Source organism: Orbicella franksi, chromosome 11 (assembly GCF_964199315.1).
Source record: "Orbicella franksi chromosome 11, jaOrbFran1.1, whole genome shotgun sequence".
Taxonomy (NCBI): domain Eukaryota; kingdom Metazoa; phylum Cnidaria; class Anthozoa; order Scleractinia; family Merulinidae; genus Orbicella; species Orbicella franksi.
Window position 1 is genome coordinate 7,375,257 of NC_138155.1, and position 22,512 is coordinate 7,397,768.

A 22,512-nucleotide genomic window follows, 5' to 3' on the forward strand; every position below is an offset into this window, starting at 1 on the left:
AGAACTATTTTTTCATGGTCAACATGTCTAGCAGTGTGGATCATGGTGGGTGCGCCCAACGAAGCCAATGCCGCAGAACATGGCGGCCATAGTTTAATCATACATGTATGATATTGGACATCCATGTCATGGTCAATTGACAGCTGTCAAAACAAGATATCTGCTGACCAGTATTATGTGACCATATCATGGCTCAGGTTAAGAGCTCATCAAGGTCACATGTTTTTTAAAAAGTTGACCGCTGACAAAGTACCGGTTTTCTATTGGATCGTGGGCTCAAGCTAGGTTAACTTGTTGATCAGGGCCGGGTTGTTCAGAAGGTATACTAATGTTTTTCACTGCTTATGTTTAATGTAGTTTGAGATTATTGAAACTCAAAACAGATGGCCAGACATTATAAACAGAAAAGCTCAACGCAAAGTTACAAAACTCACATTAAAATCCTGGGTTAGCTTACTCGGGCTTTAAGCAACCCGGCCCGGGAGCTCCACTTTTAAGCTTGGCTAAATCTAAATATTACAATGTTTACAATTGACTCAGTGGTGGCGTGAATTTGTACATGTATTTTGTAACATAAACGCGTATTGCTATTTGCCTTCATGCTGTACATCCATCAATAGTTCAGTTTTTTCTTCATAAAATATGCTATTAATACTGTCTACCTTTTAAAAAATACTGGAATTCTACATAGCCTTAAGACACTTCCCAAAAGTGACTGTAAAAAGATACAGTTAAAGGTATGACAGCTGTACAGTATTAAGAACAGCATACAGGAATATAATGAGATCCATTCCCTACTGCAAAATTGCAACATTGCAACATTCACAATGAAAAAATCTCCCTGGCATTAATGGTAAATATAACACTTTGTGGATAAACACTTACAGCATGTAGGCTGCCATTAATAATCTTATAATTCAACTTCAATAATTGATGTGTTTTTTTTTTTTTTCTCCACGAAGATTGTGGACTACAGGGACTGTTAACTACTGGGTGACCTCATCAAATATATAATTTTGTAATTAAATTATGTCAAAAATTAATCAGTAAGCTATAAGTAAGGTATACCATCTAGACATATTTTGCCTTCACTACATGTAGACAACTGAACACACTCGGAGGTTTTGATGCATATGTGCATTTGGTCAGCCAAATCCAAGATGTGTTTAATTAAGACATCAGTAAAATTACAGCTAAATGGATAAAAAATATATCCTACATGCACCAAAGTTGAACACGTAAACCCCCTCAAACAATTGAAAAATAGGGTCCGTGTATCCCCAAATGCAGTGGCACCAATGGAATCATCTCCTTGTAGAGCTTTCTCTGCATGCAGGGTCATTGATTGATGAAGAAAAAATAGTTCATGTTCATGTGCAAAAGGGGAATATGGAGGTGCTGTTAGCAATTTACCACGTTTCAGAAGAGTGTATGGATTTAGTATTTTGGAAAATTATGTTCCATACTTGCTGCATCAGCAAACCTAGTGTAATACTAATCATCCACTCGACATTTCAACAACAACAACAAAACCGAAGAAAACTACATAATCACAATATGCATATCACTACACCTGAATCAAACGAAGGATGCCAGAAATGTTACAGAAAATTCGTTTAAGATTGATTATCATTCCAGTTAAAGCGAACAAATGCATTTAGAAGCCACAAAACGTCCAAAATCTCAAAGACTTGCGGTGTTCAATTTTAATAATTATTCGCGCCAAAGCGTAATTTGAATATTATTTTTGCCGACGGCTTTGTAGTCCTTTTTTCGGCCGTAGCTTTACCAGTCTTTTACCAATAACCTTAAAAGAAATTCAGCCAAACATTTCACTAAACCCAATAAATTAAACAACCAAAACGAGGAAGTCTCCATAATTTGTAAACGCAATATGCATGACAACATTCGAGCGTCAAAAGCTGTCAAGGAGAGCAAACGATGGTTTTCCTTCTTCCAAAGGTAAACAGAAGAAGAAATTATAGCAGTCTACAAAGCGGCTGTCCTTACTAACACAAAGAAAACTTTAAAACTCGCCTGGCAGTATTTACAAATACAGTTTTATTACTTTAAGACGTGAGGTTATCGGTATACGGCGAAAAACGACAGAAAACTAAGCTTGTTTGTTTACCCATGGTGCTTCGCTGGCGCGCTTCGCGCACTGAAGCTCCGCTACAAAAGCTGTATATTTGGCTCACTTCAAATAAATTAAGTCATATCATCAAAAAGTCTAATTTTGTCATGTTTCGCCCCCACCAGAAACAAATCTACCCTTTCAACCAAAAATATATATATTTGACAATGAGAAGAATATGAATGTTCTTTTTGACTGCAAATATTATGTCAAGTACCTAGGAGTGTTACTTGATTACAATCTTTCTTGGAAGAACCTTATTGAATACGTTGCTTTAAAAAGAAGTAAAACTATAGGTATTATTTCGAAAATACGACACTTTGGCCCCTTTCGCACTCTGCCAAATATTTACCAATCCTTAATTTCTCCCTACGTTACCTACGCATTATCTGTTTTGGGTCAGGCTTGTAAGTCTCGCCTAAACAAAATATTATTGTTACAGAAACGAGCCCTGCGTTTTAAGTGTTATTTATTAAGACTAAACTTCTACCCATACGTCCACTCATTATATTATAGACGTTTGTCGGAATTAATGAATGATGTCAATACTGCCTCAGCGCCAATTAAATTACGTAGTTTATTTATGGAAATATCTGACGTCCATTCTTACAAAACCCGCTACTCTACCTCAAGTAACTTTTCCATAAACTACACAAAAATTCATTCTCCAGAATCGGTGGCAGACTATTGAACGAGATACCACGCAATATAAGAGAGCTACCAAGAAAAGTATTTCAAAGTTAGAACTAAAAATCAATTACTAAGTATGCTCCAGAAAGAAAATGCTTTTCTTTGATACACCGGATTAATCATAAACTGAAATCTTTTAAGTGACTACATGAATCAATGTCCTCTCTCATTATTCTCCCCTGATTTTATTTTAATAGTGTCTTAATATGCAGAAACGATAAAAGTATTAACTACATATTTAATCTTGAATTAATTGTTATTATTGTAATTTAATTAATCTAGTTATAGGTACAAACGTTTAATGGCACGCCTAGATTAGGACATGCTATCCGCGGGCCAAATAACATGTAATTTTAAAATAAAGGAATATAAAGATTTTTCTCGTTGTTGTGCGCTCCTATGCACAGTTAAAGAATGAAGTTTATTGTTATCAGATCAAGGAATATTTACTGGATGTTAGACTGTACCTATATGCCCATTACAAACATAACAACAAATAAGGCAGAGTCACTTACGTTCGCAACTTTTTTGATTCCCTGAAAGATGATAACCAGGAAAGCAGCTACATCGAGAAGAACCACCATAGCTCTTACAAATCTGGTCACATCCTCCGTTGCCAGGGATACATCCATTGCATTCTGTCTTCTGATTACTACTTCCGCTGCAGGAACGCCCCCCGCATTTTGGGGAAGGACTATCACATTTGCGATACCGGGTCTTGTACCCATTTGAGCACTGAGTTTGGGCCCAGCTTGATGGCTGCCATGAACCCCATTTGCCATGTACTGGCGCTAGAAATTTAAAATAATGATGATGATGATGGTGATGATGATGATGATGATGATGAAGAAGATGGTGATAATAGAAATAGTAATAGAAACAGTAACAGTAAAAGTAATTAACAGTAACAGTAACAGTAACAGTTATAGTAATAGTAATAATAACAATTATATAATTATATAATCAATGTTTTGATTGTTGCTTTTAACGGCAACCCGACAATACCAGTAAAGATACATTGCATGAACGAAATTATTTGAAATCAAGATGAGATGCATCCTCGGAATCCCAGGGGCAACTAATCGGGACAATGCGATACTTTCAGACGATAGTCTACATCCCGCTCTTGATGTAAACTTTCACCCGAAAATATCGCGTCTCCCGAAAATATCGTATCTTCCCGACTAGCAGCCCCTGGGCCTTCGAGGATTAATGAGATATATTGTAAATATATTTAGACCAAGCTCTGTGGTGACCCGCGCTTCACAGTCTTTCTCGATCTTTCCATGTCCTTTTGTCTTTTTTGTTTTTGGTTTATGTTTTTCTTTTTTTTTTTTCTTTTTTTTTTTTAATACGGTTTCTGATATTTTGAGACTGAAAAATATGACTAGAGCACGGGAGGAAGTAAAATGTGCGCTGCTACATCAAAGACGGGTTTTAGACTGTGCTGTCTTTATTTTGGCACAGGCCTTTGAACACAATTTGCTTCGAAGGTACCATGCTCACTGGGGCCCCATCGAAGCGATACGTTTTGCAATGAATTGTTCTCTAATCGAAAATTTAGCCTAAGCTTTACGTCTCCACTGTAAGACGCTGATACGCTAAGAGAAATCTCAATATCCGTTATTTATGCATTACTTGTGTTGAAAATGATGTGAGCGTTTTTAAAAGCCTTCGTATTCGATTCACTGTTCACATTTATATGATAGGGCTTTGTTTGTTAATCGCTCCACTCTCGAAAACAATTTTCGATTTGAAACGGTGAGCATCATAAAATGAAACGAACAAGGCAAAAAAAAAAAAACGCTAAGGGAACGCATGCTTGCTTTTACGTATATCTGTTGAGAACGAATCCATTTTGATCTAGATCATAGTCTCTTTAAAGTGCAATAAACCATGCAATGAAACATTGCAGCAAATTTATGACATTAATCATTCTAATGAATTATTCGATCATGTCACTGGGTACCCGAACACTGTTCCGCATTATCATAATCATTTAAAGTAAAGATAATGTCATTTACCCGTGTTGTCCTGTCTTGTTGAGTGCCCTGAGTGTCTTGAGTCGTTTAGATGAGATTTGAGAAGAAGTGACGGCAGTTTACATCTCATATATCATCTTTAATTGTCTGCCGCTTTGTAAATATAAAGCTCCGATTACGTCTCGAGTTTTCATTATCGTTGTCAACTATTAACTCTAATTTCTCCCTGGATGATAGTGATGGCAGTGAAAGCTCGAGAAGTAGTCGATACTTTATATTTACAAAGCGACAGGCAATATATTTTTACCTTCGCTTCTATTCAAATCCGCCTCCTTAGCGACTCAAAAAGGCAAAGCGACACAGATAAATAACGGTGTAAATAGTATTGATTATGTTATTGCTGAGACAGTGTTCTATTCCTCTGTGGTCACGTGACTTGGCGTTTTTAATGCAACTACATTATAAAAAGAGGTTTCACCGCAATATGTCCAAAGCTTTGAGCGTCTCTCAGTTGTTTAGTGAAGGCAAAATTTGGTGCTTTTTAAAGGTTAAATCTCAAACTCGTTAATAATGCATCAAGAGTTTAAACAAAGGAAATCATGACCTGGACGGTGTTTCGATATCTGATCTCAATTAGCATGGATTTGTGTGATTTTATTTTCTCGTTTTCCCTTAGTTTTAGTTTCGGGTGAGAAGATGTGTCAAACCCTTAAAACCATGTTTGACCACATGTCCAAACACCTCGAAGTACGTTACGCGTCGTATTTTCAACTCTGTTCTCGCCGTTTGGAAATGCGGTCAACTGGGAGGCGGTCATTAGTGTTTGATATATTATAACATAACTGACTTAGAGAGATTTTGGATTTTATAGCGATTCATTTGATATAGAGATTTTTATTTTTACATTTTAGCAGTTTTTGCTATTTTTAAAAACAATTTTGGAACATGAAAGCGAGCTCTTTTGGCTGGCAGAACTATTTTCAGTGGCAGTTTTGCCCACAGGATACCGGGACAAAAATATAATTTGTCGAATGCCTGTTCGTGGTGAAGGATTATAAAATGAAAATCTGCCGAATACAAACTAGCTGAATTTTGTGCATCATGTTGCGATGATAAAATTTTGTCCTCACAACAGTTTTTTTTTTTTTTTTTTTGTCGTTGTTTTTCGCTAAAAGGAAGCATTTCACATAAAGAAAACGGTTGCTGCAATATGTGCCTGCTTCATGTTCCGCAACACGGCCTATAATTTGCTTGGACTCCCTTCTTTTGTAGACATTAAAAAACAGCCCTTACCAAACCTAACACTATTTTAAATGTATTTAAATACTATTTTTAAAAACTGTTTTAAACCTATTTTATGAAATAGATTAAAAACAGGGCGAAAAGTGTATTTTTAACGTAGTTTTCGACTGCTTTTAATGGTGTTTAAACCTGTTTAAAACACTATTGAAACAAAATTTGAAATGTATTTTACAAAGCTTTTAAAAATATAGTTAAAATTCCAAAACTCGAAATCCTTTGCTAAGCTTAAAAATATAATTAAAATAGTCTGTAACTTCTTTAAAAATCTCTCGAGGAACACAGCATTCGGAATAAAATCAGGACACAAATCGTTTTAAACACAGCTTTTAATCTGCAAGACTATTTTTAAACTAGTTTAAATGACAATTTTAAAAGTATTTTGTACAAAATAGGTTTAAAATAGGTGCAAAATTATATTTTTAACATATTTTTCAACTGATTTTAAAGGTGTTAAAACCTGTTTAAAACACTATTGAAATCCACTGTCTCAAAACATATTTCAATAGTACTTTAAACAGTTTAAAAATTAAAGTGGATCATATATGAAAAAAATATGTCAAATACAATATAAATATATGAAAATAGCTTTAAAATAGTCTAGAAATGGCATACAGTAATATAGTATAAAACAGCATAAAAATAGCACAAAATAGTATAAAAACAGTATGAAAATACTGTAAAAATAGTATATGTATAGTATTAAAATAGTTCAAAAATAGTGTCAATACAGCATAGCAATAGTGCCAAAAAAATCTTAAACTTACATGTAACTTTGCTCTAGCTGTGAACAACACATGACATGCTAGAAATAAGTGTAGGGCAAACTCAAGCTTGATGGGGGTGCTTGGCTCTACTTCTTTCTTTACTTGTATAATCAATGTATGTAGCTCTACACTTACTGTATCTGTATATGAAAAGCTGTAATAAGAGTTGAGCCTGCGATATTTTTTTTGTCTACTGTACAGGTATAAAAGGCTAAAAGTTACCACAGTTTTAAAAACCAAAACATTTTTGAGTGTACGGCCATCATCAGGGGTACATATTTTCTTTGTTAAGAAGAATTGCAAACAATGTAAAGGAGTCAAAGGAACATGCATGTATCAATACCAATTGAGAACTTGAGGCTAAGGGTCCATTACCTAGTATAAAACATCTTCTATATCACTCATTTTAAGGCTAAATACAGGTTATTTACTTGTACTGGTATGCTATGTCTGCAGGGCTGTCATTAAGGCTTGTAAGCCATAACACCTGTTATGGCTGAGTATGCTTGATTTTCCCTTGATGCTACAGGTTAAATTCCCTGTTGTTTAGAGAAATCACCCACAAAGTAACAAATTTGCTATGGGTGTGGAGAATAAGGCTACAGGTGACTAAAAAATTAATGACAACCCTGGTCTGTATATGGGAACTATATACATTGTAAACGTACATGCAGTACATGCATCAATCACTTCTAATCAAGGGAACCCTTAGGCCAATTTAGAGGGTACAACTCATTATGTGTGACTTTTGTAAATTTAGTAGGTGATGATCATGTTGTGCAAAGGTTTTGTTCATCTTTCATGACTGAGCAATGTCTGAGGCTGCAACTAAACCCTGCATCATTTATGTGGTCCATGTTACAGTTGCAAGCAAGTTATGGGTTTGATTTTGAGTCATGGACTTGTTTTATGTACATGCACAAGTGCATGTAGCAATTAAAGCTGTACCATCTTATTGGGCCTACAGATATTCAGACTATGAGTAGTCCCGGCCTCTTTCACTTAGTCTATTGTGTGTGATGCAAATGAAAACAGCGAGAAAAATATGTTGATTTTCTTGTGTGTCACGCATGATACATAGACTAAGGGCCTCTTCATATGAGCCAGGTAACTGGCCAAGTGCTGTGTTGCAAAAGCGAAGCTATTTTGCCTAAAAAGTTTTGTCCTGGTTACCCGGGCTGGAGCGTTCATATGGGAAAATTTTCATCCTGGTCACTGAGATCTTGGACGCAAAAACTGAGATCTCAGTAACCGGGCCAGCCTGGCTTCTCATACATACATGAACACATCAAAATTTTTACGAAGGAAAGAGTGACCAGGTGAGATCTCAGGAAATGAGCCAGGCTGGTTGACTGGGCTCATATGAAGAGGCCCTAAGCCAAAGAGGGAATACTCGTAGTCTTAGCAAGCAGGGCAGGGAAAAACCCACATCCCATTGTCTGGGGCAAGTAAATTTTGCTCTTGGGCAAGTGAAAATGGAAGTTTGGAGGTCTGGTCAGGTGGGCAAGTGAAATTAGCCTCAGTACATATAATCTTGTGAATGATAATTTCCAATCAAAGCCTATTTCAAAACTTAAGACTGCAAGATGAGCAAAACAGTGAGTTGAAAGCATGGATTAATTTAAAATCCAAGCATACTTTATATCTGACACAACAATTGTCACTGTTGGTAGTTTCTTTCACCTAGTTTCATAGTGCCAGTAAACTCATTTTGTTATAGTCTATCACTGAATATAGACAGCAACTAGTAAATGATGTAGTTGATAAGGCATGAACCCTGTGTGCCCATTGGGCATTAGTAATATTTTAGTGGAGCCAACTGAAAACTAAAATATGCTGGCCCACTGGACAGCTAGATTTCATTTTTTTTTTCCCGCCCTGGCAAGATGAAGCTTAAAAAACCAAAACCACTTGCAGTAAGTCATAGGGAACCCAAGCTGTCACAAGTCAAGGTCATGTGCAATTTGAGGTAAAGTTTTACAAAAACTACAATATTCAATCATGAAAGAATTAATTAATGCATACCATGTTCCCCTTGAAATAAACTTTGTAGCCGCAGTGTATGTAATATATGATCGATAATATTATTATTTACAAGTTAACAAAAATTATCCCATCAAGTTGTAAGGTTCATTTATTTCCAACAAGAAACAACTGTACTTTCACTGATGTGGCATGACTGTAGTAGCTACATATAGCTTCCTTTCTAACCCTAAATTTAGTTATTTCCTCCTTTAAAAATTTACCAATGATTGCAGAATTGCAGCAATAACTTTGTAACCAGAAGGCAGTTGAAAGACCCCTATCAAACTCACAGAGACTTTGGCCCTAACAGGGCAGCACCACTCTCCATCTCCTGTTTCTCAAAGCTGAAAATAAAAACAAAATTATTTACTGCATTGTTTAGTTATTGCAGGGTTTAATATTTTAGCCTCCATGTATGTTTTGTTATCATGTTAAGTCTATAAAGTTGCGTTTCCACTTGAAGAAAAACAAACTGTTTGGTTCAACTTCCACAGCTCGCACTTTAATTTCCCTACGAAGAGATCGATCAGTTTATGCCATGTCAAGATAGTAAAATGATCACAATGGATGAGTAATTTACGGCTGCACAAAAATGGCATACACAGTTGCAAACATATAACTGCCATATAACCGATCATACATGTATATAGAACAGTACCTAATTATGTAGACTGGACGAAGAACAATTCAAAATTCAGATCTATGTTTCATAGGCAATTATCTAATTCGATAAAACAGCTGATGTGGTTACAGATATGTTACATGCATTTACATGTGCATGCATCTTTTCGAATGAAAGACACACCAAGACAGAAGATGGTCGGCTTACCTCCATTTCCTTGAGACATTACCAAGTTGAAGTCTATCAGAAAGATAAATCATGGTCGCTGCACCCACGAGTCATATGATTCGGTTCGGTCCCTTAACTTTTCGTCCAGTAAAAGGTAAAAGAACAAACAAATGAACTGTTGCACTGGTTTTCAACGACTGGAACGAAACCTCCGGTTTACACAGCAATTTTGACATGGAAACAAGTCACGTGGTCACTTACACGATGTTTCATGCAATCACAGCTGACCAAAATGCTCGCATCAGAGTATTGCACCGGCGGGTCAGCGGAAAATCGACCGGAAAATCCGTTTGCGCCAAAGTTACGACCGCCAAAACGAAGCAAGAGGATCGCATCGATCGCCACATTGGATATAGTTCTTAGCCCAGGATTTTTAACGGTACGGTATCTGTTTATTTTATCTGCTTAAACTTCATTTTTTTGTTTACAACCCTCGTAACTTTTTCAAGCGTATTTTCAGGTATTTTACATTGAGACATACGCGGGTAATGCTTGGCGATTTCTTGTTTGGATGCGCCAAATGTTTATTCATAAAAGAAGCTTTCTCTTAGATGCATGGCTTTGCTCCAGACGTAACTAATCACGTACCAAATGGAACGTTCGATTAAACGAACTTTATCGAAATCAATCGAACTTAATCGAACGATTGGGTCCGAACACTCGAAGAACAAAATTGGGACATTCGAATGAATGGAATCGCACTTTGTTGTCGTGCGAGAATGTGTTGTACACATGTTCATGTATTGAGTAATTGTATGCTATAACGCATGAAATCCAAGCTTGAATCAAGCCTGCCATGAACAGTCGAATCCTTGCATTTTGGTTGCGACTTTAGGTGTCACTCAACCTGTATTCGCCCTATTGTTTCTATCGTTAATTGTACTTTAATTATTTTCATTCTTCTATATTATGGATGTAGATTTCTTGGCAAAAGTGATATTCACACAAAGAGGTTCTGGAAAATGGTTGAAGGGCCTAGTGATAGGGACTTCTCCCCATGCACATGTTAGTTTTGACCTTCAGTGGGGGATAGACAAGCATTCAGTGTAGTTCAAATTCAACAAATTTTTGATTAGATGAATGCACTACATTTATGTGGCAGGTTGATATATTTCCAAAAAATATGGCTAAGTACAACAAAGGTTCAGGAAGGAGAAATTACCTGGCAAGAAGAAGAAAAAATAATGAAAGACAAGAGGACAAAGTAATAAGAGAAGGATGAAAACACAGAAAACTACATGTAGCTGAAGTATTTCATTCTTTGCAAGAAACTGAGACAGATGAAACAATTAAGTTGGGAAAGATTTGCGGAACCAGCGTGATTTACCACCGAGGCATTTTTATGTGGTCCAATGAGGGTTCTTTATTCGCTTTTGCTTGTAACATTTTCAAGAAACAGAGAAAATTTAACCAGCTACAGAATAACCCACTAGGACATGAATGAATGGGTAAGTGGATAATGCAGTTGATTCATGTACATAATTAATAATGAAATGTTCCAAGTCCTGGTTCGGTAGTTGTTGTTTGCGAGATCTTGAAGCTTGTGCTCTAGTTTGCAAGATGGCGTCCAAGCAAATGCACAAAGGCCTCTAGGTGTTCTGAAATGTTATCGTTGACAACTGAAAAATAAATCTTTTTATCATTCGATGCATTTTGTCTTGCTTTTCATTCGCTGAGAGCCCACCAAGTGACCTGTAAATAACTGCCTACAAATAATGATCTGCTCATGCATAGTGCCGTGTAAATGTGTTTGCTGCAAATAATATTGAATTTTCCTCTCATGTGTAATTGAAACCAAGCTCTCAGGTGAAATAATTTAAATGGCAGATCGCTTCCCTGAGCTGTCAGAGAGTGATTTAAATGTGAAACCAAACTGGGTGGTCACAGATCAATTATTTGCTTCAGCCTTCAGCTTCGGGAAATAATTGATCTGCTTGCCACTGACAAATCATGATATTTTGCTCAACCTCATCCAATAATAATTATTATTCACAGTTATTGTGGAACCGGCGCTTTTTGCCAGCTTGCTGTGATGTTAGTAGTGAATGCCTCTTGTTAACAGATCAGAGCACAGACTCTCATAATATTAGCCTGGTCACAGCATCTGTCATTGAAACCAACCACTAAATTCAACATAAGTCTGCTCATAACAGACTGGAACAACAACTTTTATCATTAAGAACTGTTTAGACAAAAAAAAAAAATGGATTTCCTACATTGTTAACAATAATGACTAAACTGTTGTACACAAATATTAGTTCAAACCACTTTTGACTTCAAAATTAAATGACTGTCAAATCTGGAAAACTGTAACTGCTCATATGGGAAACAGGAAAAAAAGAATTGTTTGAAAGAACAAAAAAAAAACAGGAGTTTGGTTGTGAGATCTTGATTTTGGTGTACTTTGTGAGTGACAGCACTTTTGCAAGATCTTGAAGCATGTATACCATGACGATGGACCACAATAAATAACTGGCTGATTACTACAAGCAATTTTCTTTTTCATATTCAGTGGTTGTCATTTCTTGTGATTTGTTTTGAGATCTTTCATGTGCACACTGTGAGTGGGACACTTTCTGCCAAATTACATGTATGTAAATTATGTAATCTTGAAGCACGTACATGATGACTGACCACAATCAATAATTTGCTAATTACTGCAAGCTAGTTACATGTACCTTGAAATTTTCTTTTTAATATTGAGTAGATGTGATTTTTTTGTGATTTGATTGTGAGATCTTAATTCTGGTCTACTTTGTGCGTGATGGCATGTTTTGCCATTAGGAGTAGCCCCAATCAGTAATAAGTAATGTCAACCAATTACTTGGATCAATTTTCCTTGAGTTATTAGTTGCTGCTTTCAGAGATTTGATTGCTCCTGGTAAATTTTTAAAGTGATGACACTTTTGATAGAACTTATATATTGTGCATGTACATGCAGCCTAGCACATGCTCTCAACCTGAACCTCACTTGTGAACAAACATGGTATCTGTGACCATGTCCTTTTAGAGAAGACTGGGATTTACTTTAACGCCTATCGAAAAACTCCTCTGGGAAGTCCTGGAGTTGTTCAGTCTTTGCCTGCCATTTTGGTTATAAACTGTGCTTGATGCTTCGAAAAAAAAAAGAAAGACAGGAATACATGTACATGCAGGGCGGCAAGAGAGTGCTATTTTGCGAAAAGGTTTGTTTGTCCACAGATTCATGTTTTTGGCTTGGCTAAATTTTTGATTGATTTTGATATTGAGAGAGTCTTAAAAGCTTACACACTAAAGCAGTTTTCAAAAAGGGGATGCAAATTATGTTGATTGAATTATAAATTTCCATTGGGCTAGATTTATAAATAGTGCAAAAATAGTGTATTTAAAATCTGTTTTTAAGGTAGACATTATTGTCATTATTTAAAACTACTATTTAAATAGTATACTCGCCTGATTAAAACTTAAAATATGTTTAAAACAGACTGTTTTGGTTGTATTTTAAAGCTTATAATATGAATTGCTATCTCAAATAGGTTTTAAACTTCTTATTTAAAACATATTTTATGTTCTTGACATATCAACTACATTTTAAATATCCTATTTAAAGACTATTTTAACACTGAAAATTTGTCAAATACTTTTTAAACCTACGGCCATTGCCAACATAACTTTCAAAACAGGGTTTAACTAGAATTTTTAAACTGTTTGAACGAAATTTTTGTGGCCATAGTATTAAAATAGATTTTAAATCCCCTATTTAAACCCTGTTTTGAGCTCAAACTACGTTAAAACCAGAGTGAAAATCACTCCAATGTCATGAAGTAGGTTTTAACTATACTTGAAATACATTACAAACAAGAAGCAAAATTTTGAATTTTGTATAAAATAGCACAAAAATACCCTATAGTGACTTCAAAATACTGTTTAAATCGTTAAAATACGTTCAAAACAGTTTAAAATCAGTTTAAAAATACAGCTGTTTTGGTAAGGGAGGAATCGGAAACACTCTTCTTTCTTGCGTTGGACTTGATATCGCACAACCTGCAGAAACTGAAGTTCAGTTGTATTCGTTCTTTTTATTCCCACTTTTCGAGCTTTTCGCGGAGTAGCATGCATTTCCATGCTAAGATATAAACCTCGTGATATTGCTAATGTTTCACACTTCAGTAACATTGATTCGACTCGCGCAAGAAGTCATTCATGCCGAGAAGCTCGCACTAGTTTTTGATCGGTGAACGAATTGACAGTAATAGATAGTTGGTGAAATCGGATTACAAGTAAATTGGTGGGTGATTATGCGGAAAGCCCACTACCTAAATCTGGCGCTCCTTCCCCTTCTTTCCCACGCCAGTAGCTTGCACTAGCAACGTTCCTCACACGGACAAGCTCGGATGATTATTGAATAATGTGACACGTACAGAAAGTGATACTAATTTAGATTTCTCGGAAATGCCGGAATCCGAATGGTTCTCAACGTGCACAAACGGCACAAAGTGGCTAATTAACAACTTCGATCTACTTTTGAGATTTATATAGGCAAAAATTAAAGTTCTGTATAAAGAAGAGTGTTGGATTTTCACACTATCGATCGCCAGTTGACGATTTGTTTCGTTGTTGTGTATATTACGAACGTTCCTCACTCAAAACCCGGCGGAATTGCAATGAATTTCAAACACCCTTAGACGAAAAGGGCCTCGTTTACTTTTAAGCCTTGGTCAAACGGTGCATGATAGGCGATCGTATCATCAACTATCATCGACTATCATGCGCCGTTTGACCAAGGCTTTACAGCTGCTGGTCATAATAGGTCAATACTGGGTGATAATTCTGCTCGTGTTGGGTTACAAAATCGTTTATAACCAGGCTGTATATCCTAATCACAAATATCTCCTGCGATTGCCATTTATGGGACAGCTGATCAGGGCTAACTTTTTCATCACTGAACACCTCCAAGCCGGAATACTGATCAATACGGGACCAAATTTACTGCCAAAACGTGGCAATCAATGTGATGTCATTTGGTGGCTTACATTACATCTTATTTAATGTTCCTTGTAGCCCAATCGAGACCCTTTCCTTTATGTTTCTGGATACAATAAATAATTTAAACACATACAGTGCAGTACAATAAAATATCAATCAGGAGCAGGGTTGGCACAGTGGTGAGAGAGCTCGCCTCCCAACAAAGTTGCCCTTGATCGATTCAGGACCGATGCCATATGTGGGTTGAGTTTGTTATCGGTTCTGGCCTTCGGCTCCGAAAGTTTTTTCTCTGGGTTCTCTGGTTTTCCTCCCTCCACAAAAACCAACATCTCAAAATTCCAACTAGGATGAAGAACGCACGTGAATACTATAAGCTAAGGCTGATGTGGCTTTCTCTCTGAATATTGTAATTGATTGAAGGAATAACAGGCATACTCACAAGAACCACCTCCACCTCCTTTTCCACACGCAATGACGCAATTCTGGTTGGTACCAATTGCTACTGCCGCTAAAACAAGAACGGTGAGCTTGACAAAAGAGCTCATATTTATTTCACGGAGCTTCGTGTAACTTGAAAGAGGAAATGGCACAACCGCTGCTAATTATGCTCCCTGGCTGAAAAAAAAAAAAAAAAAAAAAAAAAAAAAAAACGGGAAAAACCCCGAAGCGTAAAATGAGCTATAGATAAGTATAAGTTAAAAGTGAAATCTGTCATTACTGCACATTAAGTGTTTTTTCAAGGACGAAGAGTTTCGGTTTCCGAGCTTCCAAAAGTACAATAAAGGCGCTTTTCATCTGGATGATTCCGGGAACTTATCCAAAGAATGTAAGTAGATGTATGCAAGTTGGTATATTATCCTCGTTCTGAAAATCTACCTGGGTGAGTAAAAAGAGAGAATTTAAACTTAGTTTGTTGACGATTTTGCAGCTAAGGAACCCTTTACTTGGGATAGTAAAGATTGCGTTTCGCTGGTAAAGCACTTAATGGTTCTTGTTAAATTTGCATAGATAATTAAAGTTTCAAATACCAAATTCTAAATCAGCAAACCAAGTACGCAGGTGAACGACTCAAGTAGTTTAAGGCCTGGCTCAAAGGCTTTTACCGGTGAAAATAATTTATTAGTTATATTTCTGAAGGTATAAATGGCAATGGAACCAGATTTAGCACACAGTTAGGTTTTGACATCCTGAATATAACAAGAGATATAGCTACTCAACCAGAATTCCATATGGCACACAACCATAATTAGGATAGACTGGCGAGAAAAGTTACTGACGAAAACATTCCTTTAAATGACAAATGAATTTGTCTTGAGTAATGCTCTAGGCCAATACTGTACCGTCTCCTTTTTATGCATATTAAACATCAAGTCATGGTCCTATAGCTATTACTTTCTACCAAATCGTTGTTTCTTCCCCCTTTTTAACTCGATTCACTCAAAGAGCTGATATAATCTTGTTGAAACATCTGCTACAAAGCAGAACAATAGTTAAAGCCGAAGCTGAATTCTCGAAACACTTTCGGCACGCTGCTCTAGATAACCACGAAATTCATGACTAATAATAATTCGATTTTTACCGAGCAGCACGTGGTTCATTAATAGCAATTTCATTAGCTACATTCTTGAATCGTAATATAACCTAATTACAGAAATAAAAGTTAAAAGACGAGTCTTTAAACCATAGAAGCCAAATATTCTTACCTCTGAACGATAGTCACAGATTACAACGTGAGCAGAATGTCTAAATTCCTCACGGTAAAATCTTGGGCGAATACTAACGTTTGAGATTCAGGTGGGCTGCTTTTTGTCTCCGCGGTAATGTTGCAGTGATTATTCATTATTATTCTATAACAATACTACCGTTGTTCTATACACCAGACGCAAGTCTGATTTGTTGTGTGGGCGTTCTGCAAGATTTGCACTTTCTGTATCAACAGTCTATTCTGTAGAACTTGGTATGCTAATTTCTTCTATTTTCATTGTTGGCACAGGAACGTCTCTAGAAGATCATGAATGCTATCTTGTGAATATGTACGCTGTCCATGTTAACGCCACAGAAAAGTGCACAAGTATACCGGGGTAAGTTAAATTATTACTTAAACTATTACTTAAATTAAAATATGAATAAGTAGTACAACTAGGAACCACGTCACCTAATTGTCTGAAATAAGAAAGACCAACATAACCCAGTAATATTCCTCCTTGAGATATTTGTTGGGTCTTTGTCCCTTTATTAGTGCGGAAATTCGTATGGGAATAATGAATACTTTTTACTCACTTTGACCTGTTAATTTATATTACCCGTTGCATATCTGTCAGTAGATTCGAAACACAGGGCTGATTTGTTAAAAATTGGTGGCACGTTTATCTTGCATTTGATTGATTACCCTTAGTTAAAGGAAACTGATTTCGTGCCACTAGAATATTGGGAATATTGTGAATGCTATCGTGTATTCACAATATTCTAGTGGCGCGAAATCAGATTCCTTTAAACTGCGAATTTATTTTCAATCGTAACAAATGATCGATGAAGCTACATACCTCTCAAAGTGACGTTGTTGTCGGCAACAATCGCTTAATTTAATCCGTTGACTAAACTTTGCTCAAGAAAATACCATTTTTTTCGAATTTAAAGGTACCGATCCTAGTTTTTCGAGCATCTCAACTTTTTCTGTTCTTGTTTTTCTTTATTTTTCCAAGAATTGCTCAATCGAATTCTAAAGGGATGAACTGGTCTGCATCCGTTCAAGTCGTTGACAAATAATGAAACATCCAGACACCCAAACTGACAATACTGGCTTTAGAAAACGAAATCATCGCAAAACGTCTAAGCGAATAATTACAGGGTGCATTGTACAAAACGTTTTCGATCAAGTGCACTGCTCAATGAAGTGCATGCGATTAAAATCGACGTTACTGAATTTTCTTATACTTTCATGGCTTGAACATATACAAGCTTGACCAAGAAAGATACGGGCATGCGACGATATACGTGACGGTGACCGTTACAACAAGTTTGAAAAATAATCTGGCTGCACAAAAGCGTCGAGAATGTTGATGACAGAGCAAAAAAATTGATAAGGAAAATTCGTGCATGTCGAAGTAAACAACGCTGCTACTAAAACTGTCTGACTTTACATATCGATACTTCATCTGTAGTTAAACTGAAAAAAGGCAAAGATTTGAAGGAAAACTAAGAGTAAAAGCGTTCATTCTCCTGTTTACCGCATAATATTGCGGAACTTGAAGTCTATTCGGTGGATTTCAAATTAAGCCGGGAATTGGAAGTCGCTCAAAATCACACATAAATAATTGTGTAAATGTGTCAAACTTGACCCAATCAACGAACACTGGCCACTTTTCCGGACAGTGACGACGTCAACAGACAGAATCAGTGGCTTAGTAGTTCAGAGGTTCATCTGAGCTAGGACTGCAATTCACGTAACCGTTCTTAGCAGTTTTTAACGTTCTGAAACTTCTTTGATCGCCTAAGATCGATTCCTTAACGTGTGTTTGGAATTTACTGAGACCCACAGTCAACGTGTCAAAACATAAGTGCCGCGTACTTACTAACCTAAGTCCATCTCTCTCCACTTATATGATAACGTTTGTTCCGTTCCTTTTTCTTCTCTCTCCCTGTTCTTAGCCACGTTATGCAGTCCACCTTGTTTACTGGTGACAAACACATCGGACATTGTTGCCATTAACTACACAACTGCAGCTGCTCATTCTATTATCTCGGGTCTAACCAGAGCTGTTGCCATAGATGTCCATTTTAGCTTGGGTTACATATTTTGGAGTGATGTAACAGAACAAAACATCAAACGCTTCCACATTGACGTAGCAAGCACGACGACAATTGTCACTGGCATTGGAATTTGTGATGGACTGGCGGTAGATTGGAGGACATCACAGCTGTACTGGACTGATACGACAAATGACAAAATATCGATATCAGATCTTAATGGCAATAACCAACGCAGCCTCGTTTCCTCGGAACTGGAGGAACCCAGAGCAATAGCTCTGGACCTCGATAATGGGTATGCATTATTGTTATTAATGTATCTTTTTAGAATTTATTTCTGGTTACAGAAGCTAAGATTTTTCTCGAACTAACAAACTTATGTCACTCCGCTCAATCACTTAAGAATCGGTAACTCGAATATCCTAAATTTATACAAGGGCGTGATTTCCTTTACCTTAGATGTAATAGGGTTATAAAAGATATGGTTATTTACTGATTTTAGGGGAAAAAAATACAACACGTTGCTTTACCTGGATTATCTATGTTTTACAATTCTTTCCTTCGTTAAGCAATAACGAATTGCATATGTAGGATCATGATTATTGGTTCAACTTCTCTGGACATATTGATACGGAGTGAAATTTGTGTTCCTTCGCTGTTCTCGTATCATTCAGGACAATTGGAGGTGTGAGTTATATTTAGGGAATCTTTTGCTGACATGCAATTAATTGATTGATTGATTGATTGATTGATTGATTCTTTCATTGAGGTTAATGATCTGGACTGACTGGGGAGTTAGCCCTAAGATTGAAAGAGCTTCACTAACTGGAAATCAAAGGCTCGCCATTGTAACAACAGATCTTTCCTGGCCTAATGGTATTGACCTCGACAAAGGAAACAAACGAATATTTTGGGTGGATGCGGGAACTGACAAGGTCGAATCGGTCAATTACAATGGCAACGACAGAAAATTACTTTTTCAACAGAGTGGCTTACATCCGTTTGCAGTTGCATTAATTCCCCCTTTCTTATTTTTCACGGATTGGAATACGTATGACGAGTTTCACCAACTGGACGCCTCGACTGGGGAAGTGCTTCGAAGTTATAGCATCAATGGTGGGCAGCCTATGGGCATCGTACCGTACGACAGCTCACGACAACCAGCAGGTATTTAAAAGGAAAGTTCATGTCATGAAAAGAGCTCGTCTATTTTGCAGTGATTGATAAACTGTCTGTCTGCCTGCCTGACCACCTGACTGACTGACTGACAGACTGACGGACTGACTGACTAATTCAGTGATTCGTTGATTGGATCGATTATATTGAAGTGATCGATAAACGGCCTGCCTGCCAGACTGACTGCCAGACTGACTGCCAGACTGACTGCCAGACTGACTGCCAGACTGACTGACTGACTGACTGACTGACTGACTGACGGACTGACTAATTCACTGATTTGTTGATTGGGTCGATTATTTTGAAGTGATTGATAAACTGCCTGCCTGCCTGCCTGCCTGCCTGTCTGTCTGAATGACTGACTGACTGACTGATTGACTATTTCACTGATTCGTTGATTGGGTCGATTGCTTGATTTTTTGAATGACTGATTGATTGATTGATTGATTGATTGATTGATTAATTGATTAATTGATCGATCGATCGATGAATATCAAGTTTTCTATCTATCTATCTATCTATGAATGGATGGATGGATGGATTGTTTGTTTGGTTGGTTGGCTGGTTGGTTGTATATATTGATTGATTGACTGATCGATTAACTGATTGTTTGATTAATTGACTGACTGATTGATTGATTGATTGATTGATTGATCATGATTGATTGATTGATTGAAGGTGTATGCAAAAGCGCCAGGGTAACTCGCTTACGAGAGCTTAAACCATATTGAATCGAAATTTTACCTCATTAGCAGTATGATAATTTTAAGACATTTAAGGTCGTCTCTTTTAAGACTGATAGGGTACAGTGCATGTGCATTTTTTCTTTAAATTTTGAATGCTTTATTCATGGGACGAGCCAATTTCGAGAAATCATCCGGTACTTCCCATTGAGGAGTTTCCTGCTCTTGCACTACTCAAGATTGCGGCAATGTTACAACCCCTTATTATCCAATTTTCGCTTTATTAACTGTCAAGTCGTCTCTGACGGGAGGTAAAACAAAAGAAAATTCAAACTTCTAGCTATAAAAGTGGCCGCGGTCGCTTATAACAGGTGGTCGCTGACAAGTTCAAAAGTCCCAAATAGAATGATTTGACTTAAAAACTTTTGGTGTTTTGAAAAACTGGTCGCCGAGGAGAGGTTGTCGCTTACGAGAGGTGGTCGCAACCGTGTTGTCTTCAGCGAAAGGCTTTTTTTTTTTTCTTTTTTTTTTTCACCTGTACAACGCAACTTCACTTATTGTCATCCTCATTATAATATAGAAAGATAAATACATACGTAAACTTTTTACATTGTTTCTAGATTCTATGTGTTCTAGTTCAGGAGTATATCATGTGTGTTCTTGTAGGTGTACATTATAAGCGGGATCGAGTATCGTCTCTCTCTTGTTTTAGTTAAAAGCGCTGGCGCCGATGGTTCTGCTTTGGTGGTGCTGCTTTTGGTCTGCTTCGGTTCATCAGCAATTTCGTCAATTGCTATGCTTGTGTCTAGGTCTTAATTCACTTTCGTGCCTAATAATGTCATTTTACCATGTACACTGTTGTGCTCACTAAGTTTATTAGTGCTCACGCCATGAGGAAGCCGGTATTACTGCGCGCCATTATGCTTGTTTACGTACATTATGTGACAAACTTTCTTTTACATTGTGTTTCTTTGAAGCTTCAAGTCCTTGTGCTGTTAACAATGGTGGATGCAGCCATTTTTGTGTCGCAACAAAATCTGGTTATGAATGCATTTGTCCTACTGGTTTGGCAGTAAAGCAAGATAACAAGACCTGCGAATACAGTAAGTCTGCTGAAAAAAAGTGGAAGCATTGCGTCTGACGACGAAGAATACAGTTAGCGATTTTACTCCATGCTACCCAGTCTAAAAAACCGCAAATTAGATCGCAACTCGCACATTAATTCAGTTCAAATGGAAACAATTGCTTTTCGTTGCCAAGCCGGGAACAAGGTCGACTTTTTTTTATACAGAAAAGTAACTCCTGAATTATCTTTAACTATATTATACCCGTGTAACAAATTTAGTATGAGCTTCTATACAAGTTAAGCGAAATTTTCAACATTTTTTTTAAACCAGACGTTTATTCATGTTGTACTGTCCTCAACCCGCCAAGTGTAGTTTTAAATACTTCTTTGTTAAAGGTCGCCTCAAACCCATAGTCTTCACTCTTCCTCTTGAGATCCAAAAATAAGTTTGCTCTAATGACTCCTTTGACAAAAAAGGAGAAGAAAGTATTAGAGATTTTGACCCTGTCAGGGCTGTACAATAAGTATTTCTACATCACCGAGAGAAAAAAGTCAAGCCGTCAAATCAAGGTATGTGTTTTCATTTACTTCTTGTAATTCTTATCGTAGAAGTAAAGAAGTTTATCATTTTTGCTGACGCCGACGCCAAATCGACGAATATTATTTCACTGGATGTTAACTACTTTGTGGTACAAACTTTGTTTCGTCATCTTGGAAATCAACGCCCAATAGCTTTGGACTTTGACCCCGTTGAAGAACGTGTGTACTGGTCAGACATAGCAGAAGGTCTCATAATTAGCGCTTTTTTCAATGCAACTGCTGTGAAAATTTTGTTTCGCTGTAACGTGAAGAGTCCTGAAGGCTTAGCCATTGACCACGTGGCAAGAAATATTTACTGGACTGATACAGGGACCAATAGGATTGAAGTGGCTCGGCTTCATGGAACAAGCAGGAAACTGCTCATCAAAGATGGACTTGATAAGCCAAGAGCGATAATTCTGGATGAGACAAATGGGTAAGTTAATCGGATGCCGTAAAATTGGAAGGTCGTAAAGTAATTCTTTCAGCATTGTTCTTTCTGTGAGGTGAAATCAGCCGGCGTGACATACGATAAATATTCGTCCCAGC

The 22,512-nt window shown here is 37.0% G+C and overlaps 1 protein-coding gene and 1 pseudogene across 2 annotated transcripts in view; one reads left to right on the forward strand and one right to left on the reverse strand.

The window, feature by feature from the left end:
• The window catches only part of LOC145502476 (uncharacterized), a 51,456-nt gene extending 35,988 nt beyond the window's left edge, over nucleotides 1–15,468 (reverse strand). Inside the window, 2 exon segments of the mRNA XM_081481799.1 lie at nucleotides 3,340–3,615; nucleotides 15,152–15,468. Of these exon segments, the coding sequence (XP_081337925.1) occupies nucleotides 3,340–3,615; nucleotides 15,152–15,257 (382 nt within the window). The 5' untranslated portion in view covers nucleotides 15,258–15,468.
• Nucleotides 10,015–22,512, forward strand: part of LOC145502478 (uncharacterized) — a 33,552-nt pseudogene continuing 21,054 nt past the window's right edge. The window contains exons 1-7 of the transcript XR_014051337.1: nucleotides 10,015–10,126; nucleotides 10,850–11,195; nucleotides 16,706–16,793; nucleotides 18,361–18,754; nucleotides 19,229–19,626; nucleotides 21,296–21,421; nucleotides 21,994–22,399. The product of XR_014051337.1 is annotated as an uncharacterized LOC145502478 (transcript). The remainder of the gene's footprint in view (nucleotides 10,127–10,849; nucleotides 11,196–16,705; nucleotides 16,794–18,360; nucleotides 18,755–19,228; nucleotides 19,627–21,295; nucleotides 21,422–21,993; nucleotides 22,400–22,512) is intronic.